At 33.7% G+C, this 22382-nt stretch overlaps 1 protein-coding gene and 1 long non-coding RNA gene across 2 annotated transcripts; one reads left to right on the top strand and one right to left on the bottom strand.

The window, feature by feature from the left end:
* Window positions 1-368: 368 nt before the first annotated feature.
* Window positions 369-6762, bottom strand: LOC105798620 (uncharacterized). Its single transcript, XM_012628745.2, has 7 exons — window positions 6466-6762; window positions 6180-6272; window positions 5812-5946; window positions 5612-5701; window positions 4656-4805; window positions 1914-3508; window positions 369-1558 (listed from the first exon to the last, which is right to left on the bottom strand). Exons 1-7 carry the CDS (start codon window positions 6526-6528, stop codon window positions 658-660), a joined length of 3027 nt encoding a protein of 1008 aa, XP_012484199.1. The 5' UTR covers window positions 6529-6762; the 3' UTR covers window positions 369-657.
* A 3709-nt stretch (window positions 6763-10471) lies between these two features.
* Window positions 10472-14608, top strand: LOC105798621 (uncharacterized). The gene is made up of 3 exons (XR_001135248.2): window positions 10472-10492; window positions 10616-10718; window positions 14507-14608. It is a non-coding gene; the product is annotated as an uncharacterized LOC105798621 (long non-coding RNA).
* The last annotated feature ends 7774 nt before the right edge of the window (window positions 14609-22382 follow it).

Here is a 22382-nt window from a genome sequence, read left to right as displayed (position 1 = left end):
AAAGTGTAATTTGATGCTCCAATTACACTCAACTCGAAGAAACCACCAATTACAATAGTTACTTACCCTTGTGTAATTACAATCAATTACATCCAAATTCAAGTACTAAGTGATTTTTTCTAAACATTACCTAATAGTATAACAAATACTAACCCAAATATATAACCATTAAAACATATACACCAATTACCAAGTTTAGATCAGATAAAAAAAAATGTCCATGTTTAGAGGGGATTTGAGTTACACGGTTAAAACCACCTAATCATTATTGAATTTTAGAAATCAGTACTACATCTTACGGAAAATTGGCAAAATACACACGCACACAACTCAAACACCAAGTATTAACAGCAAACAGACTGCAGGACTTATCATGAAGGAATATATTATAATTTGACCACAAATCCATTGTTATTAACATGATTACGATTTTGGTTAAAGAACAAGCTTTGTAGTTTGTACTTACATATCCTATAAAACCTAAGAAACCGAACCATATCCTTTTGCATAAACATGACTTAACCAAAGATTAAGTTGCAGTTTTCGGTTAAGTTGTGTTTGCTATGGTGATGGGCGAACGTTACAGTGATTAATCATGGTAAGCGGCGGAGAAGGCCGAAACTGGAAAATAGCAGATGTAATATCACGTTATGACCGCTAACCACTGCCACTGAGAACTTGCAAGTGAGAAATCACATTTTCAAGCATTGAAAAGTGAGTCATGAACCTCTCACGAAGTTCAGCAGAGTCTGTGTGATTAGGTTGCCACTGTGTAAGACTGTCATTAATAACTTTCAAGCCATCTTGCAACAGTTCCACTCCCTTGTTAATTCCATCAGGAAGTTTCCTTCTCTTGTTTGATTGGTTTTCATCATCAGTCTCAATTTTATCACATCTTGCAGCATCTGAATTGATATTCAAGATCTTCCGAACCATTTGTTTTAGAACCAAACCTTCCTCGAGAAGAAGCCGCTGCTGCTCAATACTGGTGGTTATTACTGCAGGAAGAGCCCTTTCTTTCTCGAGAAAAGCCTTGAATTCGGACATAAATCTATCTTCGCTAGCATCAGTTCCAGATACTAGATCGTATGAAAGTGCTGCATCTTGGGGCATAAACCTCCATAGTTGATTGCAACTAGTACGAGCAGCGAAATATCCAAACGCTGCAATGCTTAGATGAACAAATGCCCAGTGCCTTTCTCTCAAAACCATGTGATACAACTCCCACACAGCAGTGCTTTTAGGACAAGTATCACTTTCCGACATCAACGTGTTACTAAGTCCAGCCAAGAAAAGTGTCAGTCCAGGTTTGCATTGATTCAAAAGAGTATCGGAAGCCGCTGGCCCCGAGACAAACAGATTGTGAAGCTCCAAGATGACTTCCTCCATTTCTGCAGATTCATATAAGTGTCTCAGACTGGAGATTATCCCTAAAGTTTGACTCAATAGCTTACAACAAACGTTCTTCTTTAATTTGTCCACAGAATTCCGATAACCACAAACAACAGTAACTAGGAACTTCAAGGTCTTCATGTCCATGTCAGATATGGTCACCTGGCTGCATGAAATAGTAATTCCATTCAGTATTGTAACTCACAAATCAATATGATGTCAAAAATACAATCAAAATCTTGTTAGATGAAACATATTTCGGCAGATCTTTATGGGAGAAATGAAAGAAGGTTAAATAAACATTTATGAAACTCGGACTTCGGTGTGTCAAACACGGGCATGTTCAATATTTTCTAAGTATGTTCCCCATACGTATGTCTAAATATAAGTCACACACAAGAGTGGAGATGGGTACTACAAGAGAAATGCAGAACCGAACATATATTAGCATGTAAGCGAAGCATATCAAATGAGTGGACGCAGAATCCTTTACTAAAAACTTTTATGCGTGCAGAACTTACAGTGACCGCAATGAAGCAGATAATGCAAAAACAGGAAGCCCAAATCCAGAACTGGAGACAGTCAATAATTTGTCATCAAAACTATCAATGAAACCAAAATAGTCAGAAATGATTTTCTCTTTAGCAATACTTCTCATGTTTTTCGATAGCAAGTTTAGTGGAAAGCCTTCCAAAAGCAAGGCTGAATATAGAACTGATGATAACTGAGATCTATCATCACCAATCACAGAACCATAAACACATTCCACCACTGATGTGCTGCAGAATGAAAGAAGTAGGCAGACTGATTTCGCCATTTTCCGGAGACTAGAATCCGGAACAAAAACCGATTCTGGAGATGATACTAATTTCATAAGTGCACATAGCTCAACAATGATGCCATTCACCAACTCTAGCTCAGCATGCCGAACCAAAAAGCACCAAATTTCCATTATGATTTCTGAGCAAAGGAAATGAGGATGCAGGAAATTCTTAACCAGGAAAGATCCAAACTCCTCCCAAGCTGAAGTTGAAGATACCACTATCATGAAGGTTTTTAAGGCTTGCAAAAGAGCTGAAAACATGGGCTCCCAAGTTAACTCCACAGTTTTACCAGAAACATACAATAGCGGAATCTGTGATACAAGAATGGAAGAGTAAACCTCTTCATCAATTATTGAGTTCAAAAACCAATCAAGTTTCCTGGCAATCATAAGTTTTACATCATCCTCAAGATCACTGGGGTATCTCAGGAAACTGGAAAAAGTTGCCACTTGACCAAGCACCAATACGCTTGATTTAGGCAGAGTTTCACAACTCACTGAAAAGATCTCATCCAATGAAGTCAGCCTACATTTACTAACCTGATTTTCTTTAACAGCATCTGACCAGCAATCATCAAAGAATAACCAATTAACAAGTTCATATTTTTGTTCCTGCTTCACATCAGTTGAATTTAGCAAAGAACTAAGCAAATCCAAGGATGTTTTCTCCAAAAGTTCAGCCATAACTTCACTGACATTTTTCATAAGTTTTTCATTGCTCACTGATAATTTAAAGGTTGAGATCATCAAAACACAGAGTGCCAAATGTCTATAAACTGTATATGCCTGACATGGATATAGGGAAGATATCTTTACTGCATTAATCAGGTAAAACTTTATTGGAACAAATATCCTTCTAGCTTCAATGACGGAAATGGTCTCCTTGGGATACAACCAACTCTCAGCTGCACATTTCAGAGAACCATTGACGAGTGAAATTAAAGTCACAACAATGTCTGCTACCTTCACTTTTAACGGCAATTTTCCCTTGGATAGGTGAAGCAAGTTGACCAAACCTTTCCATGACACATTAAGAATGGTTACAAGACTTCCACCGTCATTTGCAGCAAGAATGCCCAATTCAAACAGCTTTTCTACTGTAACTGTTGTTATGTTCATGACATGATTCATAATGCATGCCTGTTCACATTCCATGACGTTCTCATTTTTTTCAAGTTCTGTACCAGAAAACTCCCAATTAATTACTTGGTAATACTCCTTGCAGAGTCTTATGACAGCATCAATGACTGCCTGCGCAGCCTTTAAAACCTCACTACCAACCGAGTCAATACTCTGAAAATAAATAAATAAAATCAAAACTTCAACAGGAGATGATGCCAACTAGATCCTTCAGGTAACAGAAAGCAGAGCAGAAAGCAAATATAATTTCTTCATAAAAAATGCTTTCAGACATAAAATAGCTCCACTCTACATGTTTTGATATTTAATTAAATTGTACCGGCACTATTGCCACAAAGTTTAAAAAAAACAGATATGATCCATATTGAGAGATAAGAAATCAAGTAAGAGAAATCAATGTTGAAATTTGTCATCCCAAAGTGAATCAGCATAACAGGAAAGTGAGAAAGTGCCAAAGCATAACCAATTGACTAGTAAAGAGATAAAAGTTCAGGTTAACTTACAAAATTGAAAGACGCCTTAAACAAAATACCACCTCACCTTGAGCTTTATTTTTTAAAAGTATGTTTAGAAACTTTATTAGGGCATGTTTTAAGACTTTATTAAGGTATGTTTTTAAACTTTATATTAAGGAAAAGGGCAGAAAAGAGATCTAACGTTGGATTAGTTTTTGTAGGATTTATAACTGAAGTAGAAAGAAAAGGGAGGCAGTAAATATCACACTTTTCTCAATTCTATAAGTTCCCCAATATTTACTAAGTGAACATCATTAACGACATTTAGACTGCACTTGTTAAATTATTGAGACCACTGGTAAAGTTGAATCTCAATGCTGGCAAATCTGATCATTAACTCTTATTCTTTTCAGCAAGCCAGGCAGTTTGCCTTCAATAATGAATTTTTTTTATCTAAAGTCTAATTGAAGGTTTTGCAGTGGACACCTATCTAATTTCCATTTATGCAGCAAATTATAGTAGACTAATGCATACTTCAGCCCTAACAAACTTTTAAGAAGACATTTATATAATGCATTAAACAGGTTTTTAAGAAGGCATGGCCTTTATTTTCAGATAAGGTAAATATCCCACACAGGTATGCTAAACTTTTTTAAGGATTTTCATATATTTGGAGGATCATGTTCATGTATCCATGTCCAAATATGCATCAAACACAAGTGTCAAACATGAGCACTTCAGAAAAAATGATGAGTTAGAGTAACATAGATATAGTAGCAAAGATCCCCCATGTCAACACTCAATAATGATTAATGGCTAAGAAGGGAAAAAAAAGAATTAGGTACCTTAATTTCAGATATTGTGCCTTTTGTCAGATTCAACTGTTCTAGAATGAATTCTTCAACAACCTCCATTGATTCCTTATCAGTCACAACTGAGTATCTGGCCATAGATGAAAAGCTAGAAGCAGAGAAGCTCAAAAAATCCAGTAGCAGCTGCAAAATTAAGTTTACCAAGATAAACAGAACTTGTAAGATAAAAAGAGATATTAAAGCAGTTTCAGAATTGAAGAAAATATAAGCATTTCATATTAGAAGACCAGCTAAAGTTTCTCAACATTCTACACTGAAGGCAAAACTCTTACATTTTTCCTCTGAAAGTTAATGATATTTGTCATGGAAAGAATTAGTTAACTCTCATGCATCAGAGAAATAGACTCAGGAAGTGTAAGTCAAGTAGCTTAGCATGAAATGCATGTCAAATAGGAGTAGCCCTAGGTGCCTCAATGCACTTTCCAATGCATCATTATGATATTAACACTCTAGCCTTCTATCAAGGAAACAAATAGAAGAGTCACCTTGATTGGGGCTTGAAACTATTAGGCCATTAAATTCAGGCATTTGATAACTAGCTAATTAAATGCCTAACTTCATTGTATAATTACAAAGTAGAACCTATGACTAACTTCATGCCGGGCAGTGTTTACCTCAAATCATAAATTACAAAGCCTGCCTTCAACATGAAATAAGAAAAATATAGCATGATGGATATGAGTTCAGGGAGTCAGCAACAATCATAAGAATCTAAGACACTGCCATACAAGGATCATTTCAAGACTAACAAAATTTGACAATAGATAGTTATTTATCCAAAGAAAGGAAAGGAAAACAAATGACAGCATTCATACTAGCAAATTTTGCAAAGACAAACCCTTGTTTATTTGATGAACGAAAGTTTTCCAGACAACTAACAACTTCTCCTCACAAGCGATTGATGCCTGAAACTATCAACTATCATGTACCTGGTAAAAGAGGCTGCAATGTTCTTCTTCTGGAGATTCCTCAGTTGACATAACAGTCATTTTAAGATGCTTTCCACACCATATGCTTGCCTAGAGGGCTCATACGTTAAATTGCTTAAGAAACTGCCATTGAATTTGAGTTGCATTCAAGCAAGCACGGGGAGAATTTTATCTTATAAAGCAAATTGAAATACACATACCTTTGATCCAAGTAAAAGAAACTGTAATAAACATCCGGAAATATCTGAATCAAGATATTTTGCGGCCACATGCACAACAGTCTTGTTCAATAGACACTGCGACACATCCAAGCAAGTATAATCTTCCCAGAATGTCTATTCTCTTGTCAAGGAAATAACAATAACATGACAACAGAAGGAGACAACCAAATCTAATTCAAAAGAGAACTCCACATAAACCGACTTAATCTTTCAATCCTTCCCAGAATTCCTCATCTTTAGAGTAAATATTTCGGGAAAAGTTTACATACTTGAGAAATAGAAAAACAAAATTATGTACCCAAAAAATTGAAAAAAACATTATAAGAAAACAGCGATAATGTGGATACAAGTAGGGATTCAGCAAGAGATTTCACATCAGATTGCTTAGATAAATGTAAATCTGCTAATTTGGCAATCAGTTCCGTCCGGCCTTCTACCACCTGCAATGTACAATAATTTTCTTTTCCATTTCAAATTTCTCAGGAACCAAAAAAACCATTACCATTTCCATAACTGCAAACCCTCAACTATTACCATAGATAATTTCTTGAATAGCTAAAGAATATCCAAAAAAGATGGAAATGTAATGAAATGGAAAGTAAATTTTCAACAATAATAATAATAAAAGCTTACCTCTGAAATTTTTATGGCTTCTATGAGCTTCTGCAACTCGCTGCTGGAACTTGAGTTCTCCATCGCTAGTCTTTTCTTTTCTTTTCTTTTTCAAATTGCAGGTTTTGAGGACTGTCTATTTGTATTTTCGAATTTTCCCTCTTTTTATTTTTGCGTGTTGCCATGCCTATTTCCAGTTTTCCCGCCCTTGGTGAGGAAAATGGAAATTTAGATTTCAACCCTCAAAAATGTTTGAATTTCCATTAGTCGTCCATAGTTTATGTATCTTTTAGATTTTTTTCATTTGAAAATTGAAATGAACGAATTAAAGTGACATAATAAAGATACACCTAACAATGTTAGACACAATAAGTAATGTTTAAATATCAATGCCAATACTTGTAAACCAGAACAAAACTTGTATAGTTGCATAGACAATCATTAGCAAAACGAAAATATGTCTAAAAGCTAGTGTATTTGGCAGGAATGTTAGTAATTGATCTGGGTCGATATATTTATAATTTTTAAAGAATTTTTTCTCATTTTTAGAGGGGACAAAGTACAATTTTACTTTTATTAATTTAAAATTTTAAAATTTCTAAAAATCCTAAATGAATAATTTTTCATTTTAAGGGGAGCCGAGACCCTACCAGCCCCGTAGATACACTACTGTACTTATCATATAGGTATTGAATATTTGAATAGATATAGGGAAAAAAAATCAAAGTTATGTTTAATAGCAGGTGGAAAAAAATTAGATATTTTAGCATATTCAAATATCTTCGTAATGATGTTATTTAATTTTTATAAGGATTCAAAAGATATTATTGAAATTTTAAATTTTTATTGCGTGAAGCTAATATATTTTCTAAATGATTTTTCAATATTTTAGGCAATGATAGGAATGGTGGTTGTTTTGCGTAAATATTATAGTATTTAGGATGTTGTAGTTGATACCGAAAGTAATTCTTATTGAGTCATTGTATGAGTTATAGGGAGTATGTCCGGTTGAGGATTGTTGCTCGAATCAGTTTGGAAGGCCTATGTAGAAGAATTAGTAGTGATATTGAGAATTTTAGGGATATTTCTTCCACCATCGTCGTGCCAAATTAGAGAAGAGGGAAAAAAATGGGGGTGAATGGCGATTCACACCATCGGATGATTATGGAAAGAGTTGTTTGGTTGGGAGGTTGGATTAAGTTTTGAAGGAGGTAGTTGGTTTGAAGTCTTTGTTAAAGTTGGCGTACAGCTTTTCTCTTTCCAATATTTCAACTTTAATTTTAATGTTTCAAACCTGTTTATGAAAGTTAATAAAACTCTCTCTTTTCAGTTTAGTCGGATAAAAGAAAAAAAAAACCTTAATTGCAAGCTTCATTTTTTGCTAGTGAAGTTGCAAGCTTGTTAACAGAAGCTTGTTTTGAGTGAGGTATTTTAGGCCTGTTTTTTATTATGCTTTTAAACTTTTTTTAAAAAGTACTTTTCAATCACAACAACAATAAAAAATTAGCTTTGCACAAATGAACCAGCATCGAGTGCCCTCTTTATATGGAAATGAAGATTTCATGCAAGGTATAGTGAGCAAAGAAAGTAGCATTTTATCTTCCATCATATTAGCTCATTTAGATTAGTCTTCTTTCTCCTTCATGATCAAAGCTAAGAAAACTTTTTTTTTGTTTACTTTTTTCCCGTTTATAGAGTTATAATTGGTTTTTTTACTTATTTTTTTCAATTTCCGATTTCTAGTTCATGTTGATTTTTAAGGGATTTGAACCATCTTGTAGAATTGGACTTTTTTGGGGCTAGAAAAGTTTTGCCAAAATATAGAAACCGGATCAACTGATTTTGTTACCGATTTATTTAGTTCGTGGCTCAACTGATTCTACCCCTTTCTTCAAATCAGTATACCAATCAATTCTCAATTTAACTAATCAAACCAGTCGATTCCTTTTGATTTCAACAACCTTGATCTCAACACGTGTTATTGTGGGTGTTAATACAAATCTCTGATGAGAAAAATCTCGAACACACGAATAGAACTCGAACAGAAAAAAAAGAAATACGACAAGGCTCCAAGGTATATACCAAGCCACTATCTTTAAGGTTATATTCGCCCCCACCTATCTTCGGTGTGCAAATAAGTTTCAAACAAATTAACCTCGAGAATACAATAAAGCCAATGACTATTTGCGTTTTGCACTGACGAGAATAGTCCACTAAGTACTAAGTAATGTATAACAAGAAACTCAATTTCTACAAGAAATTTCTACAGTAACTCTTTATAGAACAATTTAATAATATTAGAACATGAGGAAGGATAGAAAGAACTTTTAGAACTTGTTGGTGTGATTTCCAAATGAAATTTCATTCCTATTTATAAGAATTTTCATGTCTCTTCATAAAGACCCTATTGAAAGATGTCTCTATGAATAAATAAATAATTATTATTCATTTAATTTTATAACAATTCAAGAAATATTGTTTGAATAGTTATAATTCTTTTCAAAAATCAAATGATATAACTTTTGACCAATGACCAAAATATTTATCTTTTGATTAGTTACACCCATTCATTTATTTTTTTATTTTTTTTTGAAAATAAGACTGGGATTTTATTTATATAGAATAGGAAACAAAAACAAAACAGGTGGCCCAAACAAAGGCCCAATTCCTAACAAAGCAAAACAAAATTGAAAAATTGTCCATCTTCTATCAAAACAAAACGGAACAAAAGAAACAGTAAAAGAAATCAAAAATCAAAATCAGAACCTAACCCAGTCAAATCAAACACAGCTGGACTCCAAAGAAATTAATTGAAATGTCATTTCCAAAGCACCAACCGTTCCATCAACAGCAGCCTCCAAGGCATTAAATCATCACTTTGCTGTCCATCTTGATTTCTTCTTCTTTGTATCAATCTTCAATCTGGGTTTCTTGGCCAGATTTCAACCGAAGCAAAAGTGTGGCCATCCAGTTCTTCTCCCCTCAGATAAGTAGTCTCTCATTTTCCAAGCGCATTTTTTGCTAGTCTATGGGCACAAAAATTCTTGGATCTATGAATATACTGAAAAATGAGTTCTTGAAAGTCAAATTTCTTGCTCTGAATGTCTCTAATAATGGATCTGATTGCTGATTTGTCTGTGGTAGTCTCCTGACATTTCCTTATAACTGTTCTTGAGTCCCCCATAAGTTTTACTGAGTGGTATCTTAGTGAAATCCCTAATTTTGTACCATCTAAACACGCATATGCTTCGCAAAAAGAAGAAGGAACATTGCTATGAATAACCGTCTTTAATCTTAAGTTTCCCTCGGTCCCATACTACCGGCCGGTGTCGATCGGAAAGTTTTGTCGTCGTACGCCGCATCAAAAAGGATCCTGACTCTCAGTATGTCCTCCTGAACTCCATAGCTCCTGCATATATTCTCATTATTCTTTAAAACTTTTAAACCTTCCTGTTCTGCCATGTATTTTTGGATATTACATACTAAAGCCCTTCCTGTTGTGTTTTTCCCCTCATGAATATATTGATTTCTGGATAACCATATCTACTACAACGCAAAACAGAAAAGACGACAATGGCCATTATTACCCCTCTTGAAGACCCAAGTTAGCCACTCCCATATAGACTGACTTGTGTTATCCAAAATCCATGAGAAATCTAACAAATACCATACTTCAGTTGCTATAGGACAATCGCAAAATACATGGAGGCTCCCTTCCACTTCAGATCTGCAACGAGGAAAACTGTCATTTGTGACAATTCTCCTGAATCTGAGATTAGCAAAGTTTGGAATAAAATCCCAAGAGAAACACCATATTGTAAATGCAATCTTTGACGGCAACTGTAGATTCCATAGTTTCTTGTAAAAATCTTTAGTTCCGGTCTGTAATAAATAGCTTCTAGGATCTAGATTAGCATCTTGTAATAGTTTATAGGCACTGCGGACCGAAAACTCACCCGATAATTCTCCTTTCCAAACCTGGAAATCCTCATGCTCGGTCTCTGCGAGAGGAATCTGAAGGATTTTCTGAGCAATGTTCTCTTGAAAGGTATTATTAACTAATCCCACTTTCCATTCTCTGTTTAAATGATCAATAAGGTCCGAAACTAACTCAATATCACATCTGTTTGTTCTATTTTGTGCATCAATTTCATCAATCCCCTGAATCCAGCAATCTTTCCATATCGAGATTCTGTCCCCTCTGCCCACTCTCCAACACATCCCTTTTTGTAGAAGAACCTTGGCAGCCCAGATACTTTTCCAGGTAAAAGAAGGTAAATTTCCCAGCCTTGCACTTGAGAAACTTGAAGACGGGTAGTACTTTGCTTTTAAAACTCTGGCTAAAAGAGAATTCGGAAAATTAATAAGGCGCCAACCTTGCTTCGCTAATAACGCAACATTGAACTGACCAAAATTACGAAAACCCATTCCACCGTTTTTTTTTAATGAACAGAGGTCCTTTCAAGCACACCAATGAATTCCTCTTCTGCTTTTTCCTTTCTGCCACCATAATTTAGCAACAATACTTTCTAGCTCATCACATAGAGATCTAGGAAATAAGAAACAAGCCATCGAGTAGGTTGGAATAGCCTGTAGAATGGCCTTAATATAAACTTCTTTACCTCCTTGTGATAGAAATCTATTGCTCTAATTGTCGATGCATTTCTTAAATCGGTCCTTCATACCTTGAAAAGCTTCCTTCTTCCTTCGACCCACCATATTGGGGAGCCCTAAATATCTTTCTGGTTCACTCGATCTCCGCACCCCCATCAAATTAACAACCTGTCTTCGATCCTCTTCCAATGTATTTTTGCTAAAGAAAACTGAAGATTTTTCAAAGTTAACACACTGTCCCGATTGAACTTTGTATTCATCCAAGATTTCTTTAAAGATGCAAGCACCCTTACTTGTTGCTTCCCCAAACAAAATGCAATCATCAGCAAATAAAAGGTGAGAAACATGTGGCCCATTCCTACTAACCCTTACTCCCTTTAATGTGCCTCTTCTCATTGCCTGTCTCAATAAACTCGATAAACCCTCACTGCATAAAAGAAACAAAAACGGACTAAGAGGGTCACCTTGTCTTAGACCTCTAGTTGGCAAAAATTTATCCCCGCAATGTCCATTGATAACAACAGAGTAGGAAACGGTAGAAACACAATTCATTATGGCCTTCACCCATTTAAAATCAAACCCCATTCTCATCATGATTCCTTCAATAAAACTCCATTCAACCCTGTCATACGCCTTACTCATATCAAGTTTAACGGCCATAAGACTTTTTCTCCCTAGTCTCTTCTGTTTTAATTTATGCAATACTTCATATGCTAGCATCACATTGTCTAAAATTAACCGACCAGGAACAAAAGCACTTTGTGCCTCATCGATACATTTTCCAATAACCTTTCGAAGTCTACTAGCTATTACTTTCGCAATAATTTTATAAAGTACATTGCAAAGACTAATCGGCCTATATTGCGTCATTGTCAAAGGATTTTAACTTTGGGTATGAGAACAATATTTGTAGAATTTATTTGACTAACCTCCATATCACCATTCAATATCTGGCTGCAAAAGGATATGACGTCTTCTCCCACAATCTGCCAACATTTCTGATAGAAAATCGCTGGAAATCCATCCTCTCCTGGAGCCTTCATTGGTCCCATATCAAACATTGCTTCCGTAATTTCCTCCCTTGTATATGGTGCTGTAAGATTTTGATTATCTTCCACTTGAATACATCGTTCAATCCCTGAAAGTATACAATCATTGTTTCCTCTTCTTCCAGACATGAACAGATTTTGAAAATAACACCCCGCAACCTCTTCAATATCCTGCAAAACAACCACTTCTCTCCCTTCTTCGTTCACCAGCTTATGAATAGAATTTTTTCTCTTTCGTTGTGAAGCTTGACTGTGAAAGAATTTTGTATTTTTGTCCCCAAACTTCAACCAATTTATTCTTGCTCTTTGTTCCCAATAGCATTCTTCTTTTTCGATCTCAAAATTCAAATTGATTCTAGTCTCTATCAACTCAGCTAAGATTTTATCATCCCTTTCAGCATCAGCCAACTCCTCAAGTTTTTTTGTGAGCAACTGTTTAGATCTTTTCCTCTTAATTTGAGTTTCCCCAGCCCACTCCTTTAATCCTGTTTTCAACGCCTCTAACCTCTGCAACAGCTCCCCCGATGATTTCTCCCATAATCCTTTTACCACATCAATGAAAGATTCATCCATAAGCCACCAAGTTTCAAATCTAAAGTTATTATTCCGTACTCTAACAGCATTTTCAGTAGTATCAAAGAGGATAGGACAATGATCAGAGAACGTATGAATAAGGTGTTGGGCCTTCACTCCTGAAAACATTGTAATCCAACCTAAATTAGCGACTCCTCTATCAAGTCTTTCTCGTATATTCGTTTTTGGTAGATTACCTCTCACCCATGTGAACCAGCTGCCCTCAAACCCCACGTCATACAATTGACAATCTTCAAGCGTTTTTCAGAAACATTCCATTCTTCTTTCATCTCTGGGTAAACCTCCTCTTTTTTCAAATCTATACATGATTTCATTGAAATCTCCGCAAACCAGCCAAGGCATATCCACTCCTGTAGCTAATCTCTTCAAAATTTCCCACGAGTCATACCTATCCTGTACATATGGAGATCCATAAAATCCCGTAAGCCTCCACTTTACTCCTCTTTCAATATCTTCAACAACCACATCAATATGTCTCTTAGAATAGCTGCGAAGAATTATATCCACATCAGTTCTCCATGCTAAACATAATCTTCCCCTTGTACCTTCAGATTCAACTTCAATACCATTTAGGAACCCACATCTCCTCCGCACAAATTCCATCTGCCTACTGCTAAGTTTTGTCTCCATAAAGAAGACTATTTGGGGAGCTTTCATCTTCAGTAAATACCGAAGTCTTCTAACCGTCCACGACTCCCAGGACCACGGACGTTCCAATAATGATTTTCATTGTGCCGGTCGGCTAACCTTTTAGTAGCAGCCGATGATGAACAATTTTGACCCTCCATCTCACCCCTATTTCGTTTTTTCCCCTCTTCCCCCATCACAGCTTCATCTTCTAGATCATGATCCATTAACACATTCGTCTGATGGACCCACATTTTTTCTTTCTGTTTATTCATAACTGATCCTTTCCCTTCTAAACTAAACCCTAAAATAGGATCAATTATTTCCTGCATACTTCCATTTGAATCCCCAAACCTTTGGCTCAGCCTCCTTGATATATTCTCCCTCCAACATCCTACACTGTCTCCCTCCCCTTCTTCTCGTAGCCAAATACTATTCAGTGAAAGAGCTCTACGGGATGGAGCCCGCAAAGTTAAATCCCAACCCATAACTGAAAGATCTGTTCTCATCATCATTTTTGTCTCACAATAAGAGTCATTGTGTCCTAAACGACCACAGAAAAAACAAAATAGTGATAATCGTTCATATTTGAACTTTACATACGAGGATACTCCATTAGACATAACCTGCTTCTTTCTTCTTAGTGGCTTCCTAACATCAATCTGCACCCTAACTCTCATAAAATTACGATTTTCTTTGCCCAAATCTGAACAATCATATTCCAGAAAGTTTCCAATAAAGTTCCCCAAATGCCTCGCTAAAATCTCAGAGAATAAACCAATTGGAACCTCATGAATTTGTACCCAAAACGACACATGAACTAAAGGAATTCTTAGCGGATCTTCACCTCTTCTCAACTTGCTTAAAATAAGTAAATGATTGTTAAAAGTCCACGGAAGACCCTTCAAAACTCTCTCCATATCCATGCTATGAAAAAATTTGAAAAGATACCTTTTTTTCCCTCAGATCTCGTATCTGCACCCCACAGACTGGATGCCATAAATTTGCTAAGGTACTCTTCATAGTTGAAAAATTTATGATACTTACTGTTAAGAAACAACCCACAAGCTGATAATCTCCCACCTCTGTTTGTAACCCTTGATCACCTTGGATTTGCAAAATTTCTTCTTCCTCTTCATTAATCGATAATTGTGCTAATTCTGTCTCCATAATTGCAGGGAAATAGAATCAGAGATAGCGCTTCACATCAACCAATTGAAAAAGTGGAGGTATCCTTGACACTCCGAAGAGAATCAAACAAAAATAAAAGAAAAAATCCCAGAAACAAACAAAAACCCTAAAACTCGTGCCAGCGGCGGCAGACAGAACCGTACTAAAATAGCAAACTTGTCTACACCCATTCATTTATAGTCATTGGAATACTATAAATATTTTAAAATGTTCTAACAATCTCCCCCCATTTTCAAAATATTTTAGATTTTGATATTCTTGGAAATCAATTTGCATAAATGAAGGTTTCTTACATGAAGGTGTCTTACGATTGAACCTTCACTTAGTGAAAATATGTTACAGTTAATCAAAATTGCATGGTAGACTAAGGTTTGAACCAACTATTCCATTTAATTAACCGAACACATCTCACACAATGATTTCAACATCGGTCAATACATAGTATCTAGGGACACTATTATGGCCATGTGTTTGTGTCCTCTTTTTATGAGTGCTGTCAGAGCCAAGCCCTTGAGCTCCTAGAAGCGGCCAGACTTCCACTCATATAGGTAGATCCCATCAAGAGTGTTCTCGTAATTATAACACTCTAACATATTTATGTTATAAGTCCATTAAAAGTACATTGCTCATCATTCCCTTATCATTACGGGTACCTAGCACTTTAATCTTAGGATGGATTTATTTATACTTTTAGGATGGATTTATTTATAGTGCTAACAGTTATATAGTAATGATGTACTTTGTCTCATTGAACTCAAGACTTGACGTTATACTAAGCGCTAAGTCGAGTTCCCATCATGGGTGATTCTAATTAATGGGCTTGAGTCTCATCCCTTTTGAGGTCCTTTTAACTACATCTCTAGCAAGACTTTTTGTCAAAGGATCCGCCAAATTTTCACTTGACATCACATAATTAATAGTGATCACTTCATCAGAGATTAATTGTCGGATATAGCTATGTCTTAATCCAATGTGTCTAGACTTTCCATTATATACTTGGCTATATACCTTTGCTAGAGTAGCCTCACTATCACAACAGATAGAAATAGGTGAAATTGGCTTAGGCCATAAAGGTACATCATAAAGCAAATTTCTTAACCATTCTGCTTCTTTAGATACAGCGGCTAATGCAATAAATTCTGCTACCATGGTGGAATCAGTAATACATATTTGTTTCTTAGAACCCCAAAAAATTACTCCTCCACCAAGAATGAAGATCCATCCACTAGTAGATGTATGATCTTCAAAACTTGTAATCCAACTAGCATCCGAGTACCCTTCTAAAACATGAGGATATCCATTATAACACAATCCATAGTTAATATTTTTCTTTAAGTACCTAAGTACTCTATTCAAAGCTTGCCAATGCAAACTACTTGGATTACTTGTGTACCTACTCAATTTCCCAACGCCATATGCAATATCTGGTCTTGTACAAGTCATTATGTACATAAGACAACCAACTAGACTTACATATTTCAATTGATCAATTTTCCTACTAGTATTAAATACTAATTTTATTTGAGGATCCATTGGTATAGATGCTGGTATACAATTTAAAAGATCAAACTTTTTAAGCACATTTTTAATGTAACGTGATTGTGATAAAGCTATAGTGCTTTCATCTCAGGTTATTTTAATCCCAAGAATAACATCTGCTACAACCATATCCTTTATAACAAAGTTGTTTGACAAGAATTTCTTTGTGTTTTCTATATGTTCCAAATACGTGAAAAAAATGAGCATGTCATCTACATATATGCAAATTATGACACCTTTTCCATTTTTAAATTTGCTATATATGCACTTATCGGATTCATTTATTTTATAGCCATTAGCTAAAACAACCTTGTCAAACTTTTGGTGTCATTGTTTTGGTGGTTATTTAAGTTCATATAAAGATTTAACAAGCTTACATACCTTATGCTTCTATCCTGGAACAACAAATCCTTTCGGTTGTTCCATGTACACTTCATCTTCCAATTCACCATTTAAAAATGCATTTTTAACATCTATATGGTGAACAACCAAATTATATATAGAGGTAAGTGATATTAAGAGTCTAATTGTAGCAATTCTTGCTACTGGAGCATAGGTATCAAAGTAATCAATACATTGTTTTTGTGTAAAACATTGGGCTACCAATATCGCTTTAAATTTATCAATGGTTCCATTGACTTTCATTTTCTTTTTGAAGATCCATTTACAACTTATTGGTTTGGAACCCGGTGGAAGATCAACTAAGATCCAAGTTTGATTTCCCATTATTGAATTCATCTCATCATTTATTGATTCTTTCCAAAAAGTAGAGTCTTGAGATTTCATTGCCTCTTCAAATGTATAAGATTAGATTCCGTATTATAACAATAAGGTATCTTGTTGCATATACTTTCACATTTTCCTTCTACAAGAAACATAATGAAATCTGGTCCAAAATCTTTGACCTTTTTAATTCTTTTACTTCTTCTTAATTCTTGACAAGATTCATCATTATTATCAATTTGTTCTACTGGAATCTCATTCTCATTTGAAGAATGAATTAATTGTTGTGGTTGTAATTGTCTTGAAATTGAATTAAATCTATTTTCATAAAAAATAGCATCTCTTGATTCAATAATGGTATTAATTGGAATTGAATCATTTGGTTCAATTACCATGAACCTATATGCCTTGCTATTATGTGCATATCCTATAAATATGCATTCATTTCCTCTTTCACCTAACTTTTTACGTTTAGGTGTTGTAACTTTGATAATAGCTCTACAGCCCCAAACTTTCAAATAGTTAAGGTTTGGTTTCCTTTTCTTCCATTATTCATAGGGGGTTATTTTAGCTTCCTTATTAGAAACTCTATTCAATATATGGCAAGCTATTAGAACAGTTTTTCCCCAAAAACCTTGTCCAGTACCTGAATATGATAACATTGAATTTACCATTTCAATCAAGACTCTAGTTTTCCTTTCAGCTACACCGTTTTGTTGTGATGTGTAAGGGACTGAAACTTGATGGACAATTCCAATAGATTCAAAATAACTTGGATTATAGTATTCTCCACCTCTATCCGATCTTAAGCACTTGATAAATGATTCACACTGAAGTTCAGATTTATAAACTTTAAATTTATCAAGCGTTTCATCTTTTGAATACAATAAATATACATAGCAATATTTAAAACAATTATTAATAAAAGTAACAAAATATTTTTTCCACCTAATATGGGAGTATTATGCATATCACATAAATCACTATGTATCAAATCAAGCAATTTTATTTTCCTTTTGACCTTAGGGAAAGAGTTTCTTGTAATTTTAGTCAACATACATGTATTGCATTTTTCAATATTATTATTAAAATAGGAATTAAATCTAACTTATGCATGTCATTCAATTTTCTATAACTCAAATGACTTAATCTATAATGTCATAAACAAGAAGATTCAACCATATAAGGAGAATGATATTGAGTTTGAACATGCTCTCATACATATATACTTTCCCTACAAAAATTCCTCCCTTAGACAAAATAAACTTATCTGCCTCAAAAACAAGTTTGAAACCAAACTTATTCAACAGACTTCCAGACACTAAATTCTTCCTAACTTCTGGTACATAAAGTACATCATTCAAGGTTAAAACCTTTCCAGAAGTGAATTGTAGTTCAACAGATCCTTTGCCTTTGACTGTTGCAGTGGAAGAATTTCTTAAGTACAAGACATTGTCATTTTCACATTGTGTGAACTTTGTGAACATGCTTTTGTCTTTGCATACATGTTTGGTTGCTCCGGTTTCAATCCATCATGCATTATCATCTTGTGCCATATTAATTTCAGATATCATTGCAACGAACTTTTTGTTATTATCAGCCTTAGAAGATGATTTCTTCTTTAAAAATCGACATTCATTCTTGAAATGTCCTAGCTTACCACAATGATAGCATGAGCCCTTTTATTTCTTTTTGAACTTAGGTGCTCTATCAATTTGTTTGAACTTTCTCTTAAATGGTTTAGTAGTCTATACTTCCTCTGTAACATGCACTTTGGCATTTTCAGAATTTAGGTTCTGATCTTGCTTTTGATATTCTTCTTCAATACGAAGATGATTTTCCAAAGCCTTAAAAGATATTTCATCTTTCTTATATTTTAGACTTCTTTTAAAGTCTTTCCAAGATGGAGGAAGTTTGTTTATTATGGAGGATACAACAATCATTTCATCCATTTTTATATCATATTGTTTAAATTGATTCAACATCTTTTCAATATCATGAAATTGTTCCATAACAGAACGACCGTAAACCATTTGAAAATTATTGAAACGATTGACAAGAAATTTCTTACTTGCAGCATCTTCGGTCATGTATCTTGTCTCCAATTTGTCTCATAATTCTTTAGCGGTGACCTCGTTTGGTAGGTGTCGAACAAACCATCAGATAAACCATTCAGTATGTGGCCTATGTGTAACACCCCTAACCCGTATCCGTCGCCGGATTGGGGTTACAAAGCATTACTTAATATTAAGCTTATTTAAAAAATAAATAACAAATAAGATAATTTAATTCAATTATCCAAACTAATTAAACAAACAAAAATAAAATAATGTACATTTTAACATTTCTAAATTCAATAGCCTAAACAATTTAACTTTTGATAATTTCATAGTCTCCATAATTTTTTTACATAAACAAACTCGGTCATTGTACATAAATTACTTAATCAATAACACTTTATGTTAATATAACCAAGCCTATTTCAATTAAATACTATAACTAAATATGCTATATAATTAAGTCATATAATTAATGAATTTAATGACTCACCTATTCAAAAAAAAAAGAAAAAAATACAAACACATAATAGCCAATTTGATACTTACCTATAAAGCCGATTATAAATGCATATAATTTGAATTTATCTTTAGCCAAATATAATTTGGTCATTAATTACACATATGTTATATATATAAAACAAGCTATAGTCTAATTCTTAATTAACTAAAATATGCACATATACAAGAAAAGAAACTTATGCCATAGCCAAACTTATAATTTACCAAAACCAAATTATACAATAAAAGTACCTTATACGTACTAATGTCGATTCACACATATATCTCTTTTAACAACATCCAAAATATTTTAACAGTGTTTGGTAATTAGCTCATCTTGTAACCAAGTCAACTCACTCCCAAATGTAAAACAAATATACATGTTCTAATTTTACAACCAATTACATATGTCCTATTATATGTATATAAGTTATCACTATTACATTATACGCCCAAAACAAACCTATTCTTACTAATCAAATTATCTATCAAAAACCAATGTTTAAACAACAAATCATATATCGGTTTAAATGCATATAACCGAATTAACCATTTTCATGCATGTTCATAAATGCTCAAACATAATTCACTTCCCAATTCCACATTCCATTTCATTACCACATTAATCTAAGATGCAAAACAAATATCACTTTTATAACTCTCGGTAATCTCATTAACCTCTCTAACAAAATAAACAACCACAAACATGTACATAGGCATTAACATTTTTAAATATACATCTCAATGAATTATACAAACCCTTTAAAATTTTATAATCACACCTCAAACCAAATCAATATACAACTGAACACTTAACATTCTTTTACTCTCCAACATTTACAAATATACTTCTATTTATAGATCATATCATATATTCATTTTGATGCCAACCAAATAAACCACACATAATATTCGCATGTAAAATACTATCCATAAAATACTAACTATTATCAAGTCATGTATAATTCATAATTCAATCCAAAACCAAACATAACAAGATGTTAAGCCATTTTTGCATGGCTTTAATATATGCATCTTCGAATTAAACAACCTTCAAAGCTAGTCTATACATGCCATAGTTTCAAAAGAAATTTCAGTTTAAAATATCATAGTTATTTGATAGTGTGATGAGCTTTTCTGACGAACCTTCGAGCTTGTAACAACCTCAAAACCTATAAAAACAAAAGCAACCAAAACAAATACACCGTAAGCTATTTAAAGCTTAGTAAGTCATAAGCTTAAGAATATTTATTATTCATAACATATAACATTTAACTAATATAACATATACTATATACCATATATAAGGACATCATCCATTATAATTCCAGACCTTGATTTCAAACTCAAGCTATATAATCGAAAATAAACTTTTATATATATATAATTATAACCATTCCATTGAACAACATTTAATTCAACAAGGGCCGAATCAACAGCTTATATACATATATATGGGTTTAGTATATTCAAATGCCATTTTCACATACTTTCCATAATTATAAATAACAACTTAACCTATTTGTAAACATACATTTAACAAACACATACCTGAATATGCAATTCAATTTCATATCCGATCTTCATTTATCGTTGCCAGTTGAACCATTCGAAATTAAATAGGATACTCGAATAATCAAGAGATTTATACAACGCCAACGTCCCAGACGTGGTCTTACATGTAATCACTGATCGATGCCGCTGTCCTGGACATGTCTTACACGAAAACACAAGTCGATGCCAATGTCCCAGACATGGTCTTACATGAAAACATTTATCAGAAAAATCTCATGCATTTCTAGGGTTCGTACAGGTTTGTAGATGTTAAATACTATTTGAATCAAACTCAATTACTTACCTATTTTAACAAATACATTCGGCCAAGACTAACATTATCTTTAATAATTCCATTTATCACATATATATACTATATACCAATTGAATTTAACAGAATTTAAATGCTTATCGACTTACCTTGGATATCGACGGACACGATCGACTACTCGACTACTTTCGTTTTCCCTCGATCCAATTCCATTTTCTTCGTTTCTTGATCTAAACATATTAAAATTTAGCCTTTTTATTCATTAATTCATTAAATTTAATCCAAAAACATATAAATGGGTAAATTACCATTTTACCCCTGACATTTTACACTTTTTGCAATTTAGTCCCTATTACATAAAACACAAAATTCACACATACCATGCTTAGGCCGAATTTTACCCTATTCCATACAAGTCCATATTTTTCATTTATTTAGCATTTTAGTCCCTCAAAAATTTATTTTCACAATTTAACCCTAATTCACCAAAAATTCAAAGACAAAACATATTAATCTTTCACATATCTTTAATATTTCACCATTAAACAACAAAAATCACAAGCTATCATCAATGGCAAAACACAAAATCATCATAAATGTCAAAAATTAAAACATGGGCTTTGAAGATAACTTAGCAACGATCTCAAAAACGTAAAAATTATCAAAAACCGAAAAAATTACATACCTTAATTGAGCAAGACAAAGGCCGAATGTAGCTTTTCTTTTCTTTTTATTTTCCTTAGCTAATTTCAGCTACTAAAGATGAACATGCATGTGATGTTTTTATTTTATGTTTTATTATATTATCATAATTAATATAATTACCAAAATAACCTTTATAATTCAATATACACATTTTATATACAAGATACATAACCGTCCATCAATATAACTCATGGTATAATTACAACATAAACACCTACCACTAAAAGAACAAATCAATTTAGCACTTTAACAATTAGTTAGCAACTTTTACTATTTACACGATTAAATCCTTTTTCTTTAATCGGTCACTTAAACGATAAAATTAAGACACGAAAATTTCACACAATCAAATTTACACATAATAAACACATAAAATAATATTAAAATATTTTTTGACTCGGATTTGTGGTCCCAAAACCACTATGTCCAATTAGGGTCAAAATCAGGCTATTACACCATGCACATATAATCAGCATTGTCCCATTTTTGCCTTTCTCGTGTTGCAGCAACAGA

Source organism: Gossypium raimondii, chromosome 9, assembly GCF_025698545.1.
Source record: "Gossypium raimondii isolate GPD5lz chromosome 9, ASM2569854v1, whole genome shotgun sequence".
NCBI classification, from domain to species: Eukaryota; Viridiplantae; Streptophyta; class Magnoliopsida; order Malvales; family Malvaceae; genus Gossypium; species Gossypium raimondii.
The sequence above is the reverse complement of the archived record's forward strand: the minus strand, read 5'-3'. Positions and strand labels throughout refer to the sequence as shown.

Coding starts and splice junctions, on each gene's coding strand:
- LOC105798620 (XM_012628745.2), bottom strand. CDS start 6,528: ATGGAGAACTCAAGTTCCAGCAGCGAGTTGCAGAAGCTCATAGAAGCC. Junction 3,509..4,655: donor GCACAATATCTGAAATTAAG/GTACCTAATTCT, acceptor ATTTATTTTCAG/AGTATTGACTCGGTTGGTAG. Junction 1,559..1,913: donor TCTGCTTCATTGCGGTCACT/GTAAGTTCTGCA, acceptor TATTTCATGCAG/CCAGGTGACCATATCTGACA.